The following is a 25,565-nucleotide window of genomic DNA, read 5'->3' as shown; positions in this document are numbered from 1 at the left end:
GCCTCTTCGCTTTCACTGCTCCTTCCATCAACTTTCACGTTTGTTGATTCTCTGCTTTGTTAGAGGAGTTTGTTGGTTCCTCACCCTTCCCTACTGATACTCCCCAGGCCAATTTGGGGTGGGATTTCTGACCCAGGGAAATTGTGGGTGAAGGAGAGGGCATTTCTGGGATGGGAAAAACATGACCAAAATCTGGCAGGAGAAGGGCAGGGTTGAGTTTATAGGGTACTGTAGTTTGGCTGAGAGATGAGGTTTGCATGCAAGATGGCAGTTAGTGAGGCTTGGACTGTCCAGGGGAGAAGTTTGTGTTTTACCAGGTGGAGGCAGGGGGGAGTTACAAGGTCACAGCTGGAGGTACAGGTGGAATTCAGGTGGACAGAGGGCAAGAAAGGGAAAGCAGAAGAAGAGGAAGAGGAGGAGGAGGAAGAGCAGGAGGATGAAGAGCAGGAAAGGAGAAAAACAGGAGGGAGAGGAAGATGAGGAGGAGAAGGAAGGGGAGGGCAAAGCACACTCAGGGAGGGGACAGAGTGGGGAGGCAGGAGGCTGTTGTAGTCTGAGGCATGGTGAGTGACATCTTTGGCCTGGGTGGTGGCAGTGGGAATGGCAAAACCTCATTGTGACACTTCAGGCATCCTTGTCTTGCCAAAGTACTATCTCCCATGAAATTTTAGGTGCTGATGGACAGGCCTCACCTGAACCCAGCATGGGAGCGTGCACACAGCTCAGAGCAGAGAACGCCTGAAGGTGGAAAAGAAACTTCTAGATTCTCAGGAGCCAGCTTTTGTTGTTACTAGAATTATTCACTTATTTTTTCTTTTTAGCACTTGAGGATTTGTGTGTGCATGTGAATATGATGCAGGGAGAAGTCAAAGAGCTCAAAGTTGAATGTGACATTTAATGTGTTAAGCCCATACTTGTGACATGGAGGGGACTGGAAGGGCTGGCATTTCAGAAGCATACTGGGGAGACATTTAGTGCTCAGTGCCCCATCACCTTGGGTGAATCACTGGACCTCATCTCAACCTCTCCCTTCTCCTGTCAATCTAACCCAATTGTTATGGAACAATGAAAGCTAGCATCTCTAGCGTCCTCACTGAGGGCTGGGCAGGCACCGTGCCTGGACCCCCAGTGTCCCAGCCTGCCCCATCCTCCACATTTTGCAGAAGAGAGAGCTGAAACTCAGAGAGGTGGCGTTAATTATCCAAAGTCACACAGTACTCTATGGCCAAGCTTTTCTCCCGCTTACCTTTTTCACTATATTTCTTCTAGCCAGGTTCTAAAGGACTTGTGAGAATTCAAAGGAAATGCCTATGACAAGCTTCAAAATCCTCCAGTGAACTTGCACATGAATGTTTATAGCAGCTTTATTCATAATTGCCAAAACTTGGACATAGCCAAGATGTCCTGCAGTAGGTGGACAGATAAATTAACTGTGACACATCCAGACAATGGAACGGTATTCAGTTCTGAAAAGACATGAGCTATCAACCCATGAAAACACATGAGGAACCGTAAAGGCCTATTACAAAGTGAAAGAAGCCAGTGTGTCCCTGGCTGCTGTGGCTCAGTGGATTGAGTGTCGGCCTGCGAGTCAAGTGTCGCTGGTTCGATTCCCAGTCGGGGCACATAACTAGGTTGCATGTCAGGTCCCCAGTTGGGGGCGTGAGTGAGAGGCAACCACACAGTGATAAAAAAAAAAAAAAAAGAAGCCAGTGTGAAAAGGCTGCGTGCGGTTATGATTCCAGTGACATTCTGGAAAAGGCAACACTATGGAGACAATAAGATCAGTGGTTTCCAGGGGTTAGAGGGATGGAGGGATGAACAGATGAAGCACAGAGGATTTTCAGGGCAGTGAAACTACTCTGTATGATACTATAATGATGGATGTGCCATTATATGTTTGTCCAAATCCATACAATGTACACCACCAAGAATAAACTCTCACGTGAACTGTGGACTTTGGTTGTGTCTGAGCTGGGGCTGGCATAACAAAACTACCATAGACTGTGCGGCTTAAACAACAAACATTTATTTCTCACAGTTTTTGAGGCATAGACATTCAAGATCAATGTGAGGGCCCTCTTCCTAGATCATAATCAGCCTTCTCACTGTGTCCTCAAAGCTGATGGGGGCTCGGAAGCTCTGTGGAGGCCCTTTAATACAGGCTTTGTGTCATGACCTAATCACCTCCCACAGGCCCCGCCACCTAACACCATCACATTGGGGGCTAGGTTTCAACATATAAATTTGGGGGGGGACACAAGCCTTCAGTCCATGGTGATACCGATGTGTCGATGTAGGTTCATCCGTTTCAGCAAAGGTACCACTGTACTAGGGGATGCTGGTAGTGGGGGAGGTAATGTGTTTGTGGGAACAAGGGTGTATGGGAACTCTCTGTACCTTCTTCTAAATTTTGCTATGAATCTAAAACTTCTCTAAACAATAGTCTATTTTTAAAAATTCTCAAGTGACCAAATGCAAGTTGACACATATGATCAAGTTTGAAGCATATGGATTAAAGTTTTACAAGAGAGCCAGCTCATTTCTTGTAAGGCATCTCTTTTATAGTAATTCTTTAAGTACCAGACTTTTGGGGGCACTTGTAACAAATCTGTTGTAAAAGAGCTAAATGGAATGTCCTTTCCTCTGGCACCTTGCTTTCTAAAATTGCCACTTGGGGAGATTGGTCTCAGTGTTTCATTATCATCAGGGGGAACGTACCAGCCTGGTCACCTGAGGGACTTGGGCTGTTGGCTATCAGCCTGGTCTCTGCTCTGATCACAGCTGGCTAACATTGAGTCTTGCACATTTCTGCTGCTGGGGCCAGATCATCTTGCATAAAATATTTCCCAAGGATCTACTGTGTTTTCCTGAAAGTGGGAAAGGACACCCTACCTCTTCTAGAAGTTTCATTTTGTAACCTTCTATTGTACGCCTTTTGCAAGCCTGGTAGAAGATATGGCCACTTGCATGTTGCATTAAGGCCTGTTAATGTCTTTACATATTAATGCTATGGATACCACCTAGGCACGCAGAGTTGTGATTGGGAGCCACAGGTTTGCAATAACCATAGTGGGGTACATCGTGCTCTGTCCCTTCCCATTTGAGCGACTTTGGGCAAGATTCTCCAACATCTTGAGTCTCTGTTTCCTCCTCTCTAGAATGCCAGTCATATTTGTCGCCTAGGGTTATCATGGGGATTCTATTTAGATATGACCTCCATGGCTAGTCCAGAGCATTAGTAGCATCGTTTATTACTGTTTTAATTATGTTCTAGTTGATGAAAGCAAATGGCATGGGATCAGTTCTGTGAGACCGTGAATAATAAGTCACTGGAACACCCAGAAACTCATTTTCCATATCTGTAAAGTAAGTATTAAAATGCTTTGTCACCCTGGCTGGTGGGGCTCAGTGGATTGAGCACGGGCCTATGAACTGAAAGGTTGCAGGTTCGATTCCCAGTCAGGGCACATGCCTGGGTTATGGGCCAGGTCCCCAGTTGGGGGTGTGCGAGAGGCAACCCATCGATGTACTCTCGCACATCAATGTTTCTCTCCATCTCTTTCTCCTTCCCTTCCTCTCTCTAAAAATAAATCAATAAAATCGTTTAAAATGCTTTGTCTATTTCACAAGTTTGTTGTGTGGATTGTATGATGTATTGGATATATAATTTTGAAAAGTAGGTACCACTTCTTGAGTGCTTATGATGAGCTACGCATGTTGCTAAGGGTATGAACTCTCTCATAGGGAGTGGGTTCTAGTGGCCTGGTTTCCCTGCACTTTTGTTTGAGGGGAAGGGGTTATCTTCCTAATATGTGAATGCACGGCCAAACTGACCTTCCTCCTTAGCTCTTCAGTTAGATTGCAGGCAGTGAGGGCCATGGCCTTGGCTGTCCATTCAGCCCTGTCTCTCCCAACGCCCCTTCATCCTGTGAACAAATGAGTGAATGATGTAGACGAGCAAACGCAGGAAGCCATGTTTCTTCGGTCTCCAGGAGATCCAGAGGCCACAGTAAAATCTAAGGGGTGTGGGCTCAAAGTGCGGCCTCAGAGCCCGCTTACGACTCACCCCTGGATCTGACCCCAGACCCAGTGATTTCCACTCCAGTAGCCTGGCAGCAACAGTCTGTAGGTCTCAGAGGAGAGGAATCTCATTCTGAAGGAGCAATCAAGGCGGCTTCCCGCAGGAGGCAGCCTCTGGGGATTAAAAGAAAAGGCAGAGTGTGTTGGAATTGGCAATGGGCTCCGAGAGGCCAGGGGCTTGTTCGCTTCCGTAGCCCCAGCGCCCATAAAACGCACGTCGCAGCAGGTGCTCAATGCGGGCGTCCTCCACGAGCAAACCAGAGGCATGCGGACGCGCGAGTCTCCCCCACGGAACTCCGTCCTGGCCCGTCCCTCCACCCCCCGGCCTCCGCGGCAACGCCACCAGCCCCCATCGCAGCCAGTGCGCAGGCGTGGGACGAGCTCACGCGGGTGACGTCATTCTGGGCCGACTCCGCCCGGGGAGGTGTCGCGCACCGATAGCGTCGATATGGAGCCCAGGGCGGGTGAGGTTTCGCGGAAGAGGCCGGCGGGTGTGGGGCAGCGGGAGAGAGAGCCGGGGCTGCGGAGGAGCCACTGGGGGCCGAATGGGGCCGTGAGGGACCACAAGGGATAGAGTAAAGGGATCGCAGGGGAGAACGGAGTGGGGCGCGGAGGGCGGGGCTCGGAGTCGAACCCCCGGGGGGCTACCAAGACAAGGGATGAAAGGAAGGAGTGTTACCTGCTGGGTAGGTGGTGGTGTCTGCTGGCTCCGTTCCAGTCATCATAACTTCTCCCGTGAGATCTGCCTCCCATATCATTTTCACTTTACAGAACGGGAAACTGAGGTTCACAGCTGCTGGCAGGGGCAGGACTGGACGGCAATTTAACTGAAACGCCGGGGCACTTAATCACTGCCCTCTTAACAAATGCTTTCTGAGGCCTCGGATGTACCAGGCACAGGGAAGGCTCGCGCCCAGATTCCCTGGGCTTTGGTGATGGGGTGCCTGGCAAAGATCATCCTAGAGCTCACAGCGCGCCAGGGTCACTCCTGCCCTTACTACACGTGCGGCATGTGAACTGCACAGTTCACCGTTGCTGATAATACAATGGGATGAGAATAAAAGACCTTTGGAGATGCCTGCCAAGTGCCAGGACTGAGCTCAGAACTAGAGGTAGAAGGAAGAGTGAAACCCAAGCTGACCTGACTGTCAACTACAGAGCAGGGTTCAGGCATTTCACACATGAATGTATGTCGCCTTTTATTATCCTAACAATTTCCTATGTTTTCACAGCTTCCTGAGGGCAAGGATGTGCCCTTTTATTCTCTCCCTCTCTTCCCAACTAGTCCGTGGCTTTCTAAATGGCAGTCACTCAAATGTTTGTGACTAATTGACCCTCCAGAGCAAGGGTCCCAATTTCTACATTTCTTGTGTCCTACACAGTATCCTGTACAGTGTTGGGAATATTGTAGGACCTCTGGGTTGTTAGTAGAGGTGGTAATGTAATAGCTTTATGATAGCTGTGTTAATATAATTGTTTCTGTTTGAAAACAACATGCAAATGGTGAGGGCACTGGGTTCTTAAAGGAAAGACACCTGTTTGTGATTGAGTACTCAGAGATGCTTTTGGGGGCATGTCAAATAGTTCTGAAGGGAGAAAGGGGCTGGACCTGGGAGTAGGAGAGAGGGGAGGAGAGGAGGAGGAGAGGCGAAGAAGTACTAAGAGAGAGAGGTGGCAGGTGTGTGGGGCCAGGGACCAACAGTAGTTGAGCCACTTTTTGAATTTGAAGTGAGGAACGACGAGATGAAGATGAAATGGCCAGCAGGGTTTTGCAGCTCATTCCACACCCTACAGCAGAGGGATCCGCAGAATGGAGGGGAGACTTCTGTAGGTGGTGCCAAAGCTGAGCCTTGAAGAGAGGGTTTGCCAGAGGGACAGGGAGCTGAGCAGACTTTTTAGCAGAGACCAGGAGGTGCAGCGCTTCCAGAAGGAAAGAACAACTGAGTGCTGGAAGCTGCCCCCCTAGCCCTCCCAGGCTGACAGCAGTGTAATCTCGGCTTGCATCTTTAGAAATGTATGTGTTCCTCAAGCATACCCGAGTCGGCATATTTTATTTCTGGAGTGGTTCAGAAGCACAGCTAGGGGTAAGAGGCACCAGCAAAGTTTGGAGTAGGCTCCAGGAGTTTCTGGGGTCTGGCTGGGAAGGGTCTTGGATGCACACTATGCCAAGGGGATCTAGGTCTAGTTTGAGGGCATAAGCAGTGGAAGCCTTTGGCTGTGGCCCTTCCACCTTCGAACTATACATCGAAGGTTAACAGATTGATACAAAATCGGCAGAGGGATGTAAATGCGTATATCAGTAACAAAAGGTTGGAAACCACTTACTGCCCATCAGGGGACTGCTTGAATAAATTTGACCTGTTCATGTAGTGGAATGCTATGCAACTGAAAAACAGGAGAGTGCATTTTATATGCCATATGGACTAATCTGCAAGATATTAGGTTAAAACAAAAAAGTGCAAAGCAGTGTGTGTAGCCATATGGATAGTGCAATCTGAGGAAAACAAAACGAGGGTGAGAACAGAAGTGTCTCCTGCGTGAAGCCTGAGATACCTGGGGAAGAAGTCACTAAAAGAAACAGGTGCACTAAGTGCCTTGGGGGAGGGACCTGGTGCCTGGCATACAGTGAGGAAGGAGGCTTCTCATTTTAGATCCTTTTGTATGTTTTTAAAATCTATTTACAAAATATTGAGCTGTTAGAATGTAATTTATTCAAATGATTCAAAGCCACAAAAATTAAGAAATGTTTGTGGTGAGAGCCCACTGCCAGCCCCATCCCACTGCCCAGCCAGGCGACTCCCAACTGTCTCTGGCTGTGGGGCTGCTCTGCTGTTACTTTTGAGCAGCCTCCACTCACTTAAGGGAGACTGAGGACCTGAGAGGTCAAACCTGCCCCTCCTTCCTGCTGACCAATGGGAGATCCCCCAGCCACACACACTGTGTAGAACCTCAGGTTCACAGTCTGGGTGTGTTTCGTTATGATTCTCTGAAAAGAATAGGTCACCTTTTCGCTGCCAGTGTTGGAGATACACATCACGTACAATTTTGATATATCCCCGCAGAGACCTTTGGGTGGCATAGGGTAGAAGGATGTAATTTCATTGTAAGTTATATTCGGGTACTGAATCTACTTCTAGGTTGGTAGTAAGAATATATGAGTGAGTGAGATTACCACATAATACACAACACTGGCCGTATAATACATTGTTATGAAAATAAACCAAGTAGTAGATAGCAAAGTGATTTGAAACAAACTTCTGTAAAGGTTATCCATTTGGACAACAAAAACAAAAATTCAGTGAATATTTTAACATGTCTATATGAAAGTGCTGGTTTCGTTTTTTCTTCTTAACTGGGAACTTTTTTTTATATTCACTCCAGTAGGAACCCATAGTTAATACAATTTTTATTAGGACTGCCCCAGTCAAAGTATATTTGTTGCCTAAAATTGGATTTCCAAAGTTGGATATAGAAGAAAATATTCCCACACTAACAAAGGAGTTGCAATTGGTAATCCCAAATAAAAGCTGGTTTACAAATCACCTCGGGTTAAGGCAAGCTTACTGGGTTTACAGCAAGAGTAAACTAATCATAGCTATTTCAAGACTAAATAGTGTTAAATGACCATGCCTTGACTGAGCAGTGCTTGCATCTCTGGGAATGCTGGGTTACGTGGTTTGGGTTGCATTTTGTTCTCTTGCTATAGGGTAGTTGAACTGGGTTGAACATTTGGATTATATTGAATTTACTCTGTTTTTGGACTTGAGTGATTTGTCATGAGTGTAGAACTTACCACTAACCCTGATTTGATGATGTAGAGATCAGAAGCCCTAGAGCCTGGTCTGGCCTGGCAGAGAGTGGAGGGTACGGCTGGAGCAGGCATGTGGGAGGACCTGGGGTGCACGTGCCATGGAGTTCCTTTCCACTGTTTTAACCAGTCACACCCTTGTTGCGATAGGTGTTTCCAAACAGGACATCCGTGAGCAGATCTGGAACTACATGGAATCACAAAATTTGGCTGACTTTCCCCGACCTGTTCATCACAGGATTCCCAACTTCAAGGTACTGAAACATTCCTGGAGCATTCAAAAGGGAAACAGGATATTCCTACATGAATAACATTAGTAATACAGTTACCATCCTCTTTCAGGGTGGATTCAAATTTGGCCAACAGAAAGGTGGCTTGAAATCCAAACCACCAGGCTGGGGTGTTTTTGTGTCTCGAGAAATCCCTTGTGTTACTTGACCTTCACTCTCTGCAGTGTGGGTAGGTTGGTTGTCCCTTGTTGTGAGGTGGGGCTCAGTCTACTGTTCACCATTTGATGCAGAGTGAAATGTTTCTTCCGGCTGGGACATGCTATTGTGGTGCCTTTTCACAAAATTGGCTCCCTAAGGATAGTAAGGGTGATGCACTCTGAGACCGAAGCCCTGCTGCCAGCACCTCTGGAACGAGAAAGCCCTCACCAGTCCTGATGACGTGGGGCCTCAGTTTCCCAACTGTTCCGAATGGAAGACAATCAAAGATGTCTCTTTATGATAGTATTAATAGGAAAAAGTTTGCTTGAAAGAGGCAGCATACACAGCTCGTAATCTTTGTCATACGCGTTTTCCAAGAGAAAAAGAAAGTGCTCTTTGAAAATAGAGTGCTCTGTCAGGCCTGAAGAACGTGGCCCGTTTGCTTGCCATCACCCCCATTGTGGCTGGACTTTCTCCAGCTTGGCTTCCAAGAAGCAAGCCCCAGACCTTCTCTGGTCCTCAGCTGAGCTAAGGCCATCCTATCCTGAAAAACTGTCCTTTTGGGTGGTTTTTGTTGCTACTTTGTTTTATTTTAAAATGTGCTTGATACTCCAGGAAGAGAAATGCAGGTGAAGTACAGGAAAGATGAATAGAATTAATAATAACCTTTAAAGAGTAAATGAACTAGGAGAGGGATGGAGGTTCCCAGTTAGTGCTGTAACCTTGATTTATATTCTGTCTTGATTTAGGTGGTGGTTGCACAGGTGTGTTCTTTTTGTGAAAATTAATTAAGCTCATACATGATTTTACACTTTGGGTGGGTGGGGTGTATGTTTTATTTCAGTAATAAATTAGGGCTAGACTAGCTTTATCAACCCCTTTCTACCCTGACTGCTTTCTTAGATGTTTCTTTGGGTGACTCTTAAATTTTGTTTCACAATTAGTGCTTCCGCCTGTCTGGGTGGGATGCTGGAGCAGACTGCTCAGGTGCGGTTGTCCTCTCAGTAATGTGCAATTGCATTTAACAACAGGGTGCTTCTCGTGCCGCTGAGCATTTTCCATGCTTGCAGGCGTTCAAAATGGCCAGAACCATTAAAGTCAACCCCGATGCTCCCCAGAAAAATGCCCGCTTCTTCGTCCTCGACGTAAGTGCAGCTCTGTCTGTTTGCCTAACCAGGGCTCTTATCTGGCTTGCCAAAACATCAAAGACCTAGAAGTTTTTGCCAGAACGCAGGAAGTTAAAGTGGACCCCGATAAACCGCTGGAAGGCGTTCGGCTGTTGGCACTGCAGGTAATCCCATTTTCCTGCTCCTGGCGGGAAGGCCGTCTCCCCACCGGTGGCTGGTAAATGCATGCAGTCCTTTGTTTAGAAAGCTTGTTCTCCTAACTCCCTCCCATGCAGAACGTGCCCTGGAGTTGTTTTTTCCAGGAACAGTGCAGAAGTCTTTCACTTGTTTAACAGTCAGTCAGTTGGAAGTCCTGAGTGTTTCTAAATTCAGAGATAAAGGACATTCAAAATTATGGCATTAAGGCCTTCTTAATTCTGATGTGCTTCATCAGAAGGGAAAGATTACAATAGGTTTATTTCCTTCTGCTACATTTGTAATATTACAGTTCTTTGAAAAACTTGATAACATGTGAGTAAGGAATCTGATAAGTGAGTCCCTAAAATACATAAATTAGAACAGTGTTTTTTAACTATATAGCCTCTTTCAAGAAAAAAAGTTTCTTCAGGGTTGCTTTAAATTAATTTATTATAATTCAGTAAGTATAAACATAAAATTTGGTATAAATTTTAATGCTCATAGCTCTTATACAACAATAAAATGAAAATAAGCATATAAATTAAGTGCAAAGTAAACTATAAAAGCAGAAAGATTCAAGTAAGCACTAATTTTATGTAATGGGCGATTTTGTGTAGCTGAACCAAATCACTGCTGATAATGCGCATGCGGCGCTGAGTGCCGCAGGGCAGGGCCTTGGGAACTCTGTGTATACTTGGTCCCCCGCGACTCCTCAGAAGCCTTGGTTGTGCGGGGCACCTTTTGTCCCACATGGCGAAATGAATACCAGCGAGTGGTTCTGCAGGGAATGAGGAGTGACGTAGGCATCCTGCTCTGGTTCTTTCACCTGTTTCGTGTAGGAAATCCTTGTCTTCTGTTTGCGACGTAACCCCAGGAGGGGCCTCTGGTTTAGGCTCTGAGGAAGCACTCTTTCTTGCCAGTCTTATTTTCCTGGTCAATAAAATCACTGTAATGAACTAGAGGTAATAGCAGCAGCAGCAGCAAAGGACCCACAGTGGACAGCTCTATGTGAGGCACATTTCTATCGAAACATTTTCCTGTATTCATTAATCCTACTGACAACCCTGTAGGAGCGATCTCTACTCCCATATGACACTGAAGAAACCAGACACACAGAGGTCAAGTGTCTTCGTTAAGTCCTATGTCAGGAATTGTGGAGCCAGGATTGTGACCCGCCATGTGATCAGAGCCTTAGGGTGTTCTTACATATCAGCCCCTCAGCACAAAATCAGAGGCCTCGAATGTGCTGGAGATTTTAGAGTTAGCTAGGGTGACCTGTGAGAGGCATGCAGCCAGGTGACTGGATGGCACAGCTGAGTCCTCACTGTCTGTTTCTTTAGGGAAATAAGTAGCCAAGCTGTGTCTCAGGCCCTGAGCTAAGCCCAGGGACGTAGTGGAAAAATGCTCAATGACACCTGTGGTCCCCGTGCTCTAGGGCTACAGGCGCAACAGTGGTTTCTGGAAAGTTCAGTGGCTTAAGAATTGCCTAGGAAGCTCCCCAGGCCCACCTGAGTGCAGGCAAGGATGGTGCTGCACACGGCCACAGACCACACCTGGGGACATAGTGGCCTGTGCCTGGGGATGCACAGCCTCCGAGGCTCAACCCCAGGCCTTGAATTAGAGTCTGTTGGGTTTTTTTTCTTTTTAAAGATTTTATTTCTTTTTTAGAGAGAGGGGAAGGGAAGGAGAAAGAGAGGGGGAGAAACACTGATGTGTGGTTGCCTTTTGCTTACTCCCAAGTAGGGACCTGGCCTGCAACCCAGGCACGTGCTCTGACTGGGAATTGAACCGGTGACCCTTTGGTTCGCAGGCCGGCAGTCAATCCACTGAGCCACACCAGCCAGGGCTGGAGTCCGTTTTTAATGAACACCTGTTGGTGCTTGAGAGCCACTGGCCTTAGCTACATTTGCCAACCCTAGCTACACGTTAGTACCCTCCGGAGAGCTTTGGAGATAATCTGTTGCTGATGTCAGGCTCTGAATCAGAGACTCTGAGTGGGTCTGGACCTCGGTAAGTCTTAAAGATCTGCAGACAGTGCTAATGTACAGCTAGGGCTGAGATCCACTGAGCTACAGGATGAGCAGCTGCCAGAAAAGAGAGAGTAACCAGAATCAGTCTGCAGTATACCAGAATCATCTAGAGACTGCAAATGAAATGAACCCAAATTATTTAACACTCAAAGGGAAAATAGTCATTATTTGTATTGAAAACACTCTTCCCTTGTGGTTGAAAAATATTTAAGTAAGCCAAACTGTGTTATTATAGGTCTTTTATTGGTCTTAGGCTGTCATCTCCTGCACAGAAATTAAAATATACTATTTTTTTACGCAAAAAACTTTATAAATTCTATGATTGCCTTATAGCCGACCCCTGCATGATCTACAGAGATACCCTTGGGCAGTGGTTCTCCCGACTGACTGTCGTAGTAGATGTGTTCAAGCAGATTGCTGGGCCTGCCCCGGATCATCTGATTATGTCTCACAAGTGCCCAGGGGTTTCTGTGGCTGCCGCTCAGGGCCCCCGCTTGGAGAAGCTCTGTGTCCTCTGGCAGCGACAATCTGAGAACTAAATGGAAGAGCTGTTGACAGAGATCAATGCAAAATACTGATTATATCAAGTGCTGACCTCTTAGACTGCAAATTGAACACAAACTATATATAAGTGCTTGATTGAATAACTATTAATGCAGCTACAGCTTCCAGTTTCAGATTAAAGCAGTAACTGTATAGTACTTAATGCTGAGAACAGGAGACACAGAAAGTTGTAGCTGGAAGCTTTATAAGAACAGACCTTTGTTTGGACTTGTGTTGTCATTTTTTACCTGTAACAGTTTTCATCGGCAAGCAAAGAATTAGCAAGTGCAACAAATGCCCTGCTTTTTATCCTAAGGCCGGTGATGTAGTGACCCCCATGCGTAATTTACTTGTTTGCAAACCAGTGGTTTCCTTGGCACACACCAGAAAATTGCAGGTAATAGTAACTGGTTTCCATTGCTGAAATGTTAAAAACATACTCAAGAAAGTTTCTATTTCATTTTGTAATTTATTGATTGTCTTTCTTTTAAAAGAGCAAAAAAACATTGTTGGTTCCAACACCGCGACTGAGAACGGGGTTATTTAATAGGATCACACCACCCCCTGGGGCAACTAAAGATATCCTGAGAAAATGCGCCACATCTCAGGTAAGTGCAGAAGCAAGCCACTCAGCTGCAACTTATGGTGAGTCAGGAAAGCGTAAAATACACCACAAAGTTTTAAATTTATTTTTAACAAAGTCAAGTGAACAGAGATGTTAAAAGTATTCAGCAATCCTGTCATTAAGGGAGCCAAGTAGAGAAGCTATGAATACATGGATTCCATTTTTGTAGCTTGGTTTCTATTTTGCACCAAGCTGGCAAATTATAAATTCTGTTCAGAAAGAAAGGGAAAAACAAGTTACCTGGTACTCTGGCGCTTTCTAGTGTTAATCTGTGACATTGTCTAGCACTCCATAGTGTTTTATCAAATGTCTCCAGAGCAATTGGGGCACAGGCTAACATTTCCAAAATATGTTCAATTGCCTCACAGTTCTAAATTAATGATTGTGTATGTATATACACATATATGGGGAGAGAGATATGAATCATATATAAGAATATAGAATTATTTATATACATAAATATATATTTTATATGTATATAAGATTTTCCTGTGTGTCTCACAATGTAGTAAAACCAAAGTGTGTAAGTATTACATTAGGGTGCATTGTAATGGAATTTGTCTTATAGTTTACAGATAAAGAAATAGAATTTTGTGGCTTTTCAGACTCCTAGAGTAGATCCAAGTCTCATGATTTCTTAATTTACTGGAATAAAAAATAGGGCATCAAGATATCCCTTTTTTAAGGGATTTTCCACTTGTCTAATATATAAAAGTTGAATGCTTTATTTATTGATAACCTGTTTTATTCCAAAAATAGAATTTGATGTGGCTTAATAGTACTTATAAAGTAAAATAATAAAATATGTGTGGAAAAAGAAGCAAAAGGAAAAATAGGAAGGAAGAATAAAAGACAGCAATTGTTCTGGTCGCTGCTCAAAAATGCAAACCCTTTGATCGTTAGCAGTTGGCAATGGGGCCACAGATTTGGCCGATGTTTCTTGGAGCTGACAGGGAATGGGTTCAGTTGTAAGTCGTAGGTTCATGACCATAACAGCAGACTTTTCCTGAGATCGAGGTCCAGGCCAGATATAGCTTTGGTGCTAGTATAGTGGTCTGTGTCCCTCGTAACAGGGTTCCTTTCCTCTCTGGAAGTTGACCACCACTCCATTGATTGCCAGGAGTTGCCCATGGAGCACTGGCACTGACCAGTCCCACACATGCGCTCCTGAAAGTGCAGCCGGGCCCAGGAGGAAGCCAGACCAGTTCTCGTGCCTGAACTTTATGAGGCTGCACAGCAGAGTTTGGGCTTTTTAATAATGTGAGATACTGGATTGAATCAGAAATCCAGAGTCAGGAACCTCAAAAGACTTTCATCTACTTTATGGCATAGGGAAAATGGTCAAGTGGAGAGACATTTAAGGCCACATCTGCATGCACATGCAAATTTTAGTGTGATCATTATTTTGCTTACCAAAGCTTAGTGGCAGAAGTATTGCCACAATGCCTATCTACTCTAGGACACTCTGATAGAGCCTTATTTCTCGGCAGATACATCTCTGAGTTTGTCCCTCACCACCTCAGCCTCCCACCACTGTTATGCCCCAGCCACCTGTGTCTGTTATTGTTGTCTTTGTATTTACTGTGACATAGGAGTGTTCTGGTAACCACCCTGCAGGCAGACTGAAAAGTGTGTTAATCGCATGATAAGTCTTTCTATCCATCAGTGACTTTGTTGATTTGCACATGACCTTGGAAAATGAGGAGACTCCTGGTTGCTCATGCTCTGTCTGTCTAGATTTAGCAGGTGAGGCTGACCATATGAGGGAAGAGGAGGTGTGGCAGACGGTTATAACACATAGCTGTCTGCTCGCCAAGGCTGCCAGACAGTGACCCCCTTCAAACAGAGTGGGGGAAAAGGGCCCTGGATAAGAGATGCCTGTCTCAGTGGCCACTGTGAGATTAAGAAGACAGGCTTTCCCCCATTGGGAGCCATGTGCACATTTGATGGTGTTGACTCTCAGGAGTCGCCCAAACTAATCACATGTACTGATCCTGTAAGTGGCTGGTCATGTACTGTAGACGGGCCACTACCAAACCCAGTGACACGCTTCTGCCAGGTACTGCTTCATACACTGTCCCAATCTGACTTCCTGGGCTTACCTGCAGCCCTTGTTGTCAGCATCATGACCATATCAGCATCGCTATTCGTTAAATATCGGCCTCCATTAGTTAGTACACATGGGTGTACTTTTGGTGCGTTTTGGTTGAATAAGCAGTATTTCAGAAGTCAGCATTTCATACTGAGTTAATATGGCACCCGCGTTTACTAACCGTGCCTTGTGTGCCAAGTCTGACCTCCTGTGACAGCATTTCATTCTAACATCAGTTCGGTAAGTCTTGGGGTGGTGTCCTTGTCTTATAGATGAAGAAACTGGAGCTCAGAGCACTTCCTCCTGCTGAGGTCATGGGGCAAAGAGGCATCTGGACCCAATTCTGCATGACTCCTGAGCCTGTGCTAGTCTAATTCCTGTGCTCTTCTGTGTCATGGAAAGAAATGATTTGCCAAGTGTTATGAAATTAATATCCTATCCATTTGTGCTGTCAGTTCCTCCTGGCATCTTTCGGGGGTGGGGGTGGTAATGTCGGAAGTTATCCTAAAATGGATTTCCCGAAATGCCATTTCTGCGATGCCACGTGTTTGTTGTAGGGCTGTGCATGTATTTGCCTCCCACAAGGGGTTGCTTCAGACTGACTGCTCCCGGCCTGTGAGTTATGAGGTGGGGCAGCCGCCTGCTGCCGGGGAAACTTTCAGGTTCGTGTCTCTGTCCACAGGGTGTGAGGGACTACAGCGTTCCCGTGGGCTTGGACTCCAGGGTCCTCGTGGACCTAGTTGTGGTGGGGTCTGTTGCCGTTTCTGAAAAAGGTAAGATTGAAAATAGAAACTCACGGATGCAGCCCCTTCCCCTGCAGCTGGCTGTTCCACCAGCTCTCTGTTCGCCTCTTAGACCTTGATGGTAAGTAATTTCAGCTTTCTGGACGTGTGCCTGGCTTCCAAACCAAGTGCATCTACCATTCATTTTGAAGAGTTAACTCTGTCCCTCCCACTCCTGGCCCCACTCAACACCTTTACAGTATTTTCACTCTTTTCAACAGGAAAAATAAAGTGAGATAATCTCTCTTTAGGTGGTGAAAGATTTTCCCTCTGTTCTTAAGTTAACTGGAACTGGAGCTGAATTTATTTGCAGTATGTCAGTAAATAGTTGGTTTTGGAGAGCCTCCAGTAAATGGAAAAACATTAAGTACTAAACCTTGTTTTTGTTATGAAGCAGCAGCCTCCTAGACAAGACGGGGTGCCCCGCGCCTGCCCGTGAGGCCTGGTGCTTGGCCATGCAGGCAGGTGAACAGCTTGGGACCTGTGCTCTACCAAGCCACCCTCAGGACTAGGGCCACTGTGGTCCCCGAACTACCTCTTCCCCCTCTGCCCTGCTTTTCCCCAGGCCCAGCTTGATGCTCTTTGAAAACAATCTTCTTATTCTGTGATAGGATTAGTGTTTCTAGGTGGGATGAGCCCACCTCAGACCTGCGTTTATACAGGGTGATTTGGGGCCCCCACTAGGAAAGCGTTCTCTCTCCTCCCATCCTTGCAAGACATAAAAAGAGATACTGTCCTAAGACACTGATCCTTGAAGCTCTCTATTTGAAAATCAATTCGCCCAAGTCAGGTTCTTTCTTCAGGAGAGGTTCCCAGTAAATAGTTGGTGAGAGATGCTCTAAGTCAGTCATTGAGCTTGGTGTTTTTAAATACTGGCATTAATATCTTCACTTTAAATTGACTGTTTTTTCCCAGCTCTCTGGGCTAGGGTGTGAGATGTTGTAATTCTTTATTCTTTCCTTTACCTATGCACAGTCACAGGTACTTTATCTGTGCCATCAGGGGTGGGTGCGCATGCGCGCACCGTTCCGCATGCCTACCCCAGGCCAGGGAGCCAGGCCAGCAGGCTGGTCTCTGCTTCGGGCCCACAGTGAGCGGGAAGAGCAGACACTTGCTGAACTGCTGTATGATGTGCTCGGTGTCAGAAATGGAAGTTAGGACGGACATCAGTGGGGTCAGAGGAGGGACCCATGAACCTCAAGCAGGGCATCATCCCAGAGGTGACATCAGGGCAAGCTCTGTGTGCCAGTTGTTTTTGAGGCAGGTACAACAGGAGAGGGAGATGGAGGGGTATGTTACTTAGCAGGTCCCTTTGCTGGTGGGTGCCAGCTGTCCCCAAGCCTTGAGGCCAGGCGAAGAGGCTTCAGCTATTCTGTCCTGGCAGTGGGAAATTAGCAAAGATTTCTTATTTCAAAAGATCATCAGGAGTTTTCTTTTTTAGCTAGGGGTGTTATAAAGAAGAAAATGATGTTTTGTAAATGTCATCGTCCAGATAACTGCCTAATTAAAACAACAAAACCCCCGTGCCTGTGTGTGTAAAATTTGAATGGCACAGAAAGCATCGCCTCGTCCTTCCCTTCTTCCTGTTCCCCGTCCTCACTGTCGGCAGTTCCTGTGTCAGTATATTCGTGATACCCAACCATGTGAGATCCTACAGGTGTTGTGTGTACTCTGTGGGTTGTGTGTACATCCTGTGTCTGTTTTCACAAGAGGGACAGCAGCACTTGGAGCTCTCTGGGTCCTGCCGATGCTGTCGCTCCAGGGTCTTTGCCCATCAGCGCAGACGGGTCAATCTCCTCTGTTAGGTGGCCCTGGCTGAGGGACAGTTAGTTATCTTCAGGGTTGTGTTTGGTTTTTCCCCTTTCACATAGCATCAGAATGAGGTGCTGTCTGGTCATATAGCCTAGTGGGTGGCCCTTTGGGGGCACTCATTGGGGAGGAACTACTGAACCAAAGCGTGGATTTTAAATCCTGATGGATGTTGTCAGATTACCTACCAGAGAGGTTGCCCCCCTCACATCCCCAGCACTGTGTGCCTTGCCTCTCTCCCTACTCCCTTATTAATAACTAGAATTATCCAACTTTAATTTTTTACCCATCTTATAGTGAACACTGGTATTTCACTTATCTTTGATTTCCGTTTAGTTACAAGTAAAGTTAAACATTCTCATATGTATGCTACTCATCTGCCTTTTTCTTTCTGTGGACTGTTCATATCCTTTGCTACTTTTCTGTTGAATTGTCTTTCTCTTTTTCTTTGCATGCACAGTTGAAGGCGTTTAATTGTAAAAAGTAGTATGATTAGATCTGAATCTTAGAATGATGCACGAGCAACGATGCTTAAACTCCTGGTGGTGATGCTGTTGCTGCTGTTAAATAGAAGTTGAAATTTCTGCACTGGCCTGGGCTTCCTACCAAGAGGCCCATTTGGGGAGCCAGAGGCATTTTAATGTTTACTGTCCTGCTGCACCCTTTCCTCCTGCTCAGCTTCAGATAACAATCCCTTTGTTGTGCCAACTATTTACAAATTTGCAAAAATAGCACTAATACTGCTTAAACCATCCTCCTTCAAGAACTGTAGGGTTGGATTGGGTAGCTATTCAGTGCTTTTTACAAGATAAGGCTATGCCATCTTAAATCGCATATCCCTGATTTTAGAGTTTTATTTTTCCTTCAAGGGAAAGAGACGAAAAAGATTATTTTTATTGTTGACACTATTGCAGATGTCCTCCCAGCCCCCACGCTCGCTTCCCTCTGGCCATCACCACACTGTTGTGGATGTCCACGGGTCATGCATAAGTGCTCTTTGGCTAATCTCTTTACCTTCTTTCATCCAGTCCCCGCCCCTCCTCCCCTCTGACAGCTGTCAGTCTGTTCCATGTATCCATGCCTCTGTTTCTGTTCTATTCATCAGTTAAAAACTACTCTTTCATTATTTATAAGTAGTGCTGCTAACAAAAGCTCACATAAATGCAAGCTCAGTTTCCTTTTGTAGCATGTTTAAAAGGTTTAAAGTTCACGTCATTGTGTGTTAACCACTGTATATATTAAGCATTGTTATTCCTCTTCGAGTCCTGTAAGTGGGCTCCTTTTAGGTGGACTGCTCATGGGGTTACTGTGGAACTTTCTATGGAAGGGCCGGGGACATTGCTCCCAAGTTTCTCCTCTCATTGTGACATAATGGAAAATTTACTCCCGAATGATTCGCCAGACTCTACAGAGAGACTGTACTCGCTGTTGTCTTGTAGGCTGGAGGATTGGGAAGGGAGAAGGTTATGCTGATCTTGAATATGCCATGATGGTGTCGATGGGAGCAGTCAGCCAGGGGGTGCCAGTGGTCACCATCGTCCACGACTGCCAGGTACTTCCTGTGGCCAAGCAGAGCCACTGCCATGCTCCTCTGAGAGTGGGGATGGGGGGAGGGGGGGAGAGAGAGAGAGAAGGGTGGGGAGAGAGAGAGATAGGCAGAGACAGGCTAGTCTCTGCCTTCGCTCTGCGCTGTCTTGTGAGTGGTGTTGATCAGCTGGGGTGGGACTTGCTCAGTGATCCAGCAGCTAGGCCTCATCCCCAGCAGGTCTGGGAGCATCGTGCTTCTACTGAGCGGTGCAGTGAACACAATTAGAGCCATATTCTCCATCAGCTGCTTTACCCGCTTCTATTTGACCAGGTCATCGACATACCTGAAGCGCTTCTTGAGGATCATGACCTCACAGTAGACTATATTCTCACTCCAACGAGAGTCATCACCACGGGGTGTGAGCGCCCAAAGCCAACAGGAATCATGTGGTCTAAGGTGGGTCACCATGTGGCATCGAGGGCAGCCATAGCATCTCGTGGCTGGCTCTGGGCCGTAGCTTGGAGGCATCTCCTCTTCTGCTGTGTTCTCCATCTGGCATAGCAGCTGTCCCCAGGCCTGGGGTGGCTATACATTGGAGTTACTGTGAGCTTTTGAATAATTCAGCTTTTGAATCACTATCTCCAGGCATGGGCCTAAGAATCTACTTTGTAAACCTGTGGGATTCTGATAAGCAGCCAGGTTCAAGGGCTTTTTCTACAAGACATCTAGCTATAGACAGAAGAAATGACCAAATCCACTAGGAGAGCTAATGACTTGAATTTAACTTAAAAACTTGAGATATTATAATTGGAAAGCTAACAGACCCTTCAAGGCATGAATGACCTCTGTGGAAGACGACACATTTTCTGGCTTCATACTCTTCTGAGTGTGCTTACTTTAGAATTTTTTCACTTTGGGCATTTGGAGGGACCTCAAAGCATTTCATCAGTGACTAAGCTTTAGTTTCATGCAAGAGAACTAATCATTTTGGTGAATTGTATCTCACATTAGAAATACTTCTGGTGTTTCTGTTTGTCTTTGCCAGGAGCTGCCCAAACACACCCTAGCATTTTAGAATGACAGGGATTTTAAAGGTCACCCATCTCAGTCTCCTTATCTCTGGTCAAGTCAAGTGAGAGCCAGAAAGAAAGCAGCTCATCCAAAATCATCAAACCAGTGTGTGGCTGAGGTTAGATTAGAACCCAAGTCTCTTCTTTTTGGGTTGGAAGCAGATGCCTTGAGAGTGAGATTTCTGACTTAGGTTGTACTTAACAGTATTTGTAGGGGACAGGTTCGTTAATTTAATCATTAAAGAGGATATATATTTATAAGAGACTCATATCTGTATGCTTCAGTGAAGCGTGATTGTAGCATATAAGAGCAAATCAGATGTTCTTTATACTAATTTTTTAGTTATAGAATGGTGGAAATCTTTTTTTATGTTTGATTAACAAGCAAAATCTTTCATTTCACATGGCAGGTTGACAAAATGTAACAATTGTTCCTAATTGCCAGCCAGGGAAAAAGTAGCACTGCCGTGGACCTGCCCCGAGTGTGACGTCCAGCCTGTGCATTTGGTTCACAGCAGGCAGCCTCAGCCATTCCACAGAGAAACGGCAGGCAGCTCTAAAGCCACCGTGCAGCCGGGAGACTTTTCCATTTAGGAGATGGGGGCGTGTGGAGTGGGGCAGCATGGAAAGCACGCTGACGTTAGCTTTGTCGTTCCTTTTACCCAGTAAACATATTGCTCTTGAAACAGATAGTTTTATGGAAAAGCCATGCATTTGTGTGCGTGCCAGCGTGGCAGTGCCATTGGCCCTCACTTAGTTTATAATGTGTGGTTAAAACAGTTCCATTATCCTTCAGCTGATTATAACTGGTCCGTGTGCCAGCTCTGTGATGTGCACAGAAGGACATATTTTTGCTTCACTTGACATGTTTTAAAGTGAATTTCTGCCCTGACTGCTGTGGCTCAGTGGGTTGGTCATCGTTCTGCAAAGTGAGAGGTCGCAGGTTGGATTCCCGGTCAGGGCACAGGCCTGGGTTGCAGATTGGGTCCCCGGTCGGGGTGTGTGGAAGAGGCAACAGACTGATGTTTCCCTTACACGTCAATACTTTTTTCTCCCTTCCTTCCCCTCTCTCTAAAAAGTTAAAATACTAAATAAATAAAATAAAATGGATTTCTGCTGCTTGAGTGTAGAGCCTTTCCCCGTGGGTCAGGTTTCCTGAGAACACTCACTTCTGCCTGAGGGAGCTTTATGGTTTCACTGGGCACAAACACACGGGGCGGCCACCTGGCCGAGATGGCTCTGGAGCGGCACCAGCAGAAGTACAGTATTTGTCCGGGGCTGAGGCATGTTGGTGCCCGCTGCTGCCACTTGGAGTGGAATAACATGTGGTTCTTCCATGTAGGTGTAGTCACACTTTTCCCCTGATTGTAGTTGCAGTTTTTAATTTGATCATCCTTTTTAAATGCTAGATCTAATAACTTCAGAATCTAATTATGACCAATTTAAATAGTTTTTAAATATTCTGCAAGAACACAAGAATCTGAACTCTTTGGGAAGGTAGAGCAGAGGCATGGGAAGGAGTTGGGTTGGCTGGACTTAGGTCATCTTAGGGATTTTATGGGACCCAGAACCTCTAGGGTACTGGTCTGTAAGTTGAATCACCTTTTAATGAATCATTTCAAAAAAATTGCAGAGGGATAAGTAGTGAGAAAATCCTTTTGATTAGAAAAGATCATGTCTTATGATATCCATGGCATAGACATGATTTTTATATGTGTGTCTCAACCATGGGCAGTGTTGGACAGAGCCAGTCTTTCTGTGCACAATCATTCCCTGGCAGCTGAGCATCTGGGTGCCGCTCTAAAGACCCGAGTGGACGAGTACCACTTGCAGAGGCCTCAAACACAGCCAAGCCAGGGAGCAGGGGCAGTGTCCTGCTGGCGAGGGCCCTGACCCACAGAAAGGCTTTGCCGAGACAGAGTGTTGTGTGCTGAGCACTGGCAGAGGGACCAGGTGCTCCGTGCAGTTTGCAAGAAGCACTTGACTTTTCTCAGGGTTTGCATTTCTTTAAATCTTACTCTAATTTATTGACTTTTAACCTGGGGCCTGTGCACTTCTTGTGGTTTGGAAGTCCTTGAACAGACATTGGGAAGTTGTGCACAGAATTGTGGGGGAGTCCTAGGGAGGGAACCACAACTTCTCTCAAAGGTCCCTGACACCCTGCCAAAAGTCAGAACTGTTGCTCTAAGTTACATGTGCTTCTGAATACATATAACGAGAACCTTGATGCCAGTCAGACTATTTATTTTTGTACGGAAAGTGCACCTATCTCTTTGTGGGCCGCTCTGTACTCTAACATGCCCACGTCTGCGGGAAGCCTGTGTCTGGACCATTGCTTGCCTCTTTGTGACTGATCATTTGCCAAAAATAAAGACAGAAAGCATCGTTAAAGAATGAAGAGCATCAAAAGGGACTAAAAAGTGTTTTTCTGCCTCCTGTCCTCTGATAACATGAGAGCAATCCTGCCCCAGGCTCAGTGGTCCAGGCTCAGCCCGACCCCCCGGGCAGCCCCTGTGTCACCACCCCAGGACGGAGCCAGCGGGTTCCACCCTGCAGGCAGGTGGAGGTGGTCCCAGCCTGTTCAGGCAGCCTCCATGGTTGAGCCTCATTTACTGGGACACCTGCTGCATCTTTCGTTGCAGGTGTCAGGAAATATTTGTTGATTGATTAGGCCAAAAAGCCAAAGATGTCCTTTGTATGGAAGTCCTATTTGTTGAGACTTAACATTTTATGTAGTATATGTTATTTTAGACTCATTGCTAGAACTGTTTTGAAAGGTGGGGTGTTCCGTTTCAGATTTGCCTTGTTTCCATGTTTTCAGTGACACATTTCTCTGAGAAATTTTCCTTCAGTGGAGGGGTGGAGAGGAGGAGGCGATCCCTGTGGCCTGTTAAAGGTCTCATCCTGCCCGATGGCATAGATCAGGGGGACGGGATAGGGATGGAGGCAAAACAAAAAGCAAAATAAAAACTATCGTGGGGAGTCACCAGGGGAGTTGCCATTTATGGCCCTGTGACCCTCATACTAATGATCTCAGCTGCTGCTCCTCTGTGTAGGAGGCCTTCGGTTTTCTGTTTTCTGGGTCTCTAGGAGAATAGAGAAAGCTGCCTGTTCTTGCCAGCTGCCATGACATATCTTAAGCTGGGGTTAGGGGGGTTCAAAGCTACTGATGAACAGTGGGGGACCCACATCACAGAGGCCAGGTGGGACCATTTGCATCTAGTCTATGGGTGCACGTGGCTTAGCATGTACACATAGAGATGCTGCCAAGAACATTGTGAGCTGAGGCCCCATGAGATTTTCATTTCTCCTTCCTTTAGACCAAGTGGTGGTCCCTTTGGATACCCTGAGAATAGCTGGAACTGTTTTACTTTTTCAGATCAGCTGTGAGATGATGAGGAAAATCCCAATACTCAGAAGCCTCCGCTCCCGAGAGAAGCAAGCTGGGAAAGATGTCACCCTTCAGGATGAGCACCAGCACCTGCTAGAAGTCTACAACAAGCACACAGCTCCCCCAAGCGCTGTCAGAAGACCCCATGACCCATCCCAGCCTGAGGCAGGTTCCGTGCATGGGGAAGATGTGCCTTCCAATACTGTTTTCGTGGGGAACCTCCCTGGGGACATCCGAGTGAGCGAACTAAGGAGAGCCCTCAGAGAGCGCGGTGTGGCGCCACTGCGGCTCAGCTGGCAGGGGCCGCAGCGCAGGGCCTTCCTCCACTACAAGGACCCAGCCTCGGCCCAGCGGGCTGTCTCCTGCCTGCAGGGCTTACATCTGGGCACCAACACCTTGAGGGTGGCACTGGCCAGGCAGCAGAGGGCCTGTGACCTGACAGGCAGCCATGCCGGAGAGCCACACCCTGACCGTTATCCAACCATCTGACCTGTGACTCGTGGAACTTCAGAGACTTGCATAGTCAGGTGTGGTGGAGCTATTGCCACATGAGCTGCTTTGACAAAGTTTGGTCCTTTCTAGGAAGTTACAGCCTTCAGTGCCTGCCTGGTGGTCTCCTGTGGAGAAGGGGAAATTAACCCATAATACACTTGCTTTCTTTAGGGACCTGAAAACTGGGTGTATTCGGTTCTGGTTTATCAGGGGCCTTCAGCCTGGCGGATGTTACGGCCATGCTGGTTTCTCTGTAGAGAAGCAGTTGAGAGTGTTTAGGGGCTCGAGTGAGCAATGAACAAGCGGGAGTAAATGGTGACAGTGATTTAGGAGAGTCTGCATCTGGATTTGAGGGCAGTAGGACGGAGGACCCTGCCAGGAGAGGACCTGGCAGGGACCAAATACAGGATCACAGTGGGGCAAACGAGAAACCGCACCTGTGCGCCCGGACCCGTGGCCTGGTACTGCTAGAGGGGGGCAGCTGTACTCAAGTCGCGGAAGCCAAGTGTTGTGCTTCAGCCTCCTGGGTACAAACCTCCTGCCTCAACTCAGTCCTGGTGTCCGAAATACAGAGCTGACCAACACAGACCCTCTGTGAGTGGTCTCACCTCTGTCTCCTCCTGACCTTCCTAGCCTTTCTCCTCCCTCTGGGCTTCTCTGCACTCTGGGCCAGCTGCCCCTGCTCGCAGCAGGAAACGCTGTTCCGTGGGAGGTCGTGGCCTTGGAGAGAGAGTCATCCAGGCCTGTATCTCAGACAAAGTCCCGAAAATGCTCACACACTCACATTGGCTCCTTGCGCTTTCTGAGTTTTTTCTTCCAGTTTCTTGTTCCTAAAAAACAAGCTGGATTTTGGCTGAACTGTGCTTTTAAACAGAAGCGCTTTTGCAGTTGATCCTGGGCAAAATGTCAAAATAAGCATTTAAGGAGAGATTTTATTTTTTCAAATATACATGCATTGGAAGTTTTATTTTTTTCATCAGAGGGTCTTACTGAGTCTATTTTAAGTACATTATGATGCCTCAAGAGGCCAGGTCTTGCATGAACTTTTAAGAAAATCTTTTCAAGGTACTCAGTCTCCCTTAGAAAAAGCATTTTCTTATTGATTTTACAATGAAAATACCATGGAGACTTCAGAAAGAAAACCTATCCTGTTGGCCTTAAACATATTTCTCCAACTAAATGGGTTTACTCAGGAACAACAATTGCAATTTGGGATATGCATTCTAATGGCAAACCATAAAAGTCTTGAGAAACAAAGGAGAAGAATGTTCTTTTATGGATTTGGGAGGAGCTGTTGTAAATGAAGAGTCCATTGAAGGACACTGGAAATTCAAAGTCTAGACTTTTCTTTTCCCTTCCCTTCCTCTCTCTTCCTCTCCTTTCCTCTCCCTTCCTTCCCCTTCCCTTCCCTCACGCGAGGGTAAGTTTTTGTTGATTTTAGAAAGGAAGAGGGAGAGAGAGTGCGAGAAACATAGACTGGTTGCCTCCCATACGCGCCCCAGCTGGGGAACGAACCACAACCCAGGTATGTGCCCTGACTGGGCCTGAACCCACCGCCTTTTGGTGTCTGGGACGATGCT

At 46.5% G+C, this 25,565-nt stretch overlaps 1 protein-coding gene and 1 long non-coding RNA gene across 6 annotated transcripts; one reads left to right on the top strand and one right to left on the bottom strand.

Annotated features, from left to right (window-relative positions):
• Positions 1-2,016: 2,016 nt before the first annotated feature.
• On the bottom strand, positions 2,017-4,393 carry LOC149994333 (uncharacterized). Its single transcript, XR_016507717.1, has 4 exons — positions 4,300-4,393; positions 4,070-4,197; positions 3,838-3,929; positions 2,017-2,153 (listed from the first exon to the last, which is right to left on the bottom strand). It is a non-coding gene; the product is annotated as an uncharacterized LOC149994333 (long non-coding RNA).
• A 106-nt stretch (positions 4,394-4,499) lies between these two features.
• Positions 4,500-24,309, top strand: MTHFSD (methenyltetrahydrofolate synthetase domain containing). Of its 5 annotated transcripts, none has more exons than XM_090260464.1 (8): positions 4,500-4,547; positions 8,042-8,145; positions 9,497-9,610; positions 12,691-12,804; positions 15,596-15,686; positions 18,944-19,056; positions 19,363-19,488; positions 23,482-24,309. In XM_090260464.1, the coding sequence occupies exons 1-8, from the start codon at positions 4,532-4,534 to the stop codon at positions 23,980-23,982; spliced, it is 1,179 nt and encodes a 392-aa protein (XP_090116590.1). In that variant the 5' UTR covers positions 4,500-4,531; the 3' UTR covers positions 23,983-24,309. The 5 variants fall into 5 exon arrangements, with proteins under 5 accessions (XP_090116590.1, XP_090116592.1, XP_090116591.1 ...); XM_090260466.1 differs by lacking the exon at positions 9,497-9,610 and adding an exon at positions 9,390-9,464; XM_090260465.1 differs by lacking the exon at positions 9,497-9,610 and adding an exon at positions 9,351-9,464.
• Positions 24,310-25,565: the final 1,256 nt, after the last annotated feature.

The sequence above is a fragment of the Furipterus horrens genome, unplaced genomic scaffold (assembly GCF_987537825.1).
Source record: "Furipterus horrens unplaced genomic scaffold, mFurHor1.1.pri manual_scaffold_13, whole genome shotgun sequence".
NCBI lineage: Eukaryota > Metazoa > Chordata > Mammalia > Chiroptera > Furipteridae > Furipterus > Furipterus horrens.
Note: the sequence above shows the minus strand (reverse complement) of the source record. Positions and strands in the feature narration are given on the sequence as shown.

What these genes read in the sequence shown, in the direction of transcription:
- MTHFSD (XM_090260464.1), top strand. An exon ending in TTCGGCTGTTGGCACTGCAG is followed by an intron (nt 9,611 to 12,690) that starts GTAATCCCATTT and finishes TTCTTTTAAAAG; the next exon opens with AGCAAAAAAACATTGTTGGT. An exon ending in GAAAATGCGCCACATCTCAG is followed by an intron (nt 12,805 to 15,595) that starts GTAAGTGCAGAA and finishes CTCTGTCCACAG; the next exon opens with GGTGTGAGGGACTACAGCGT.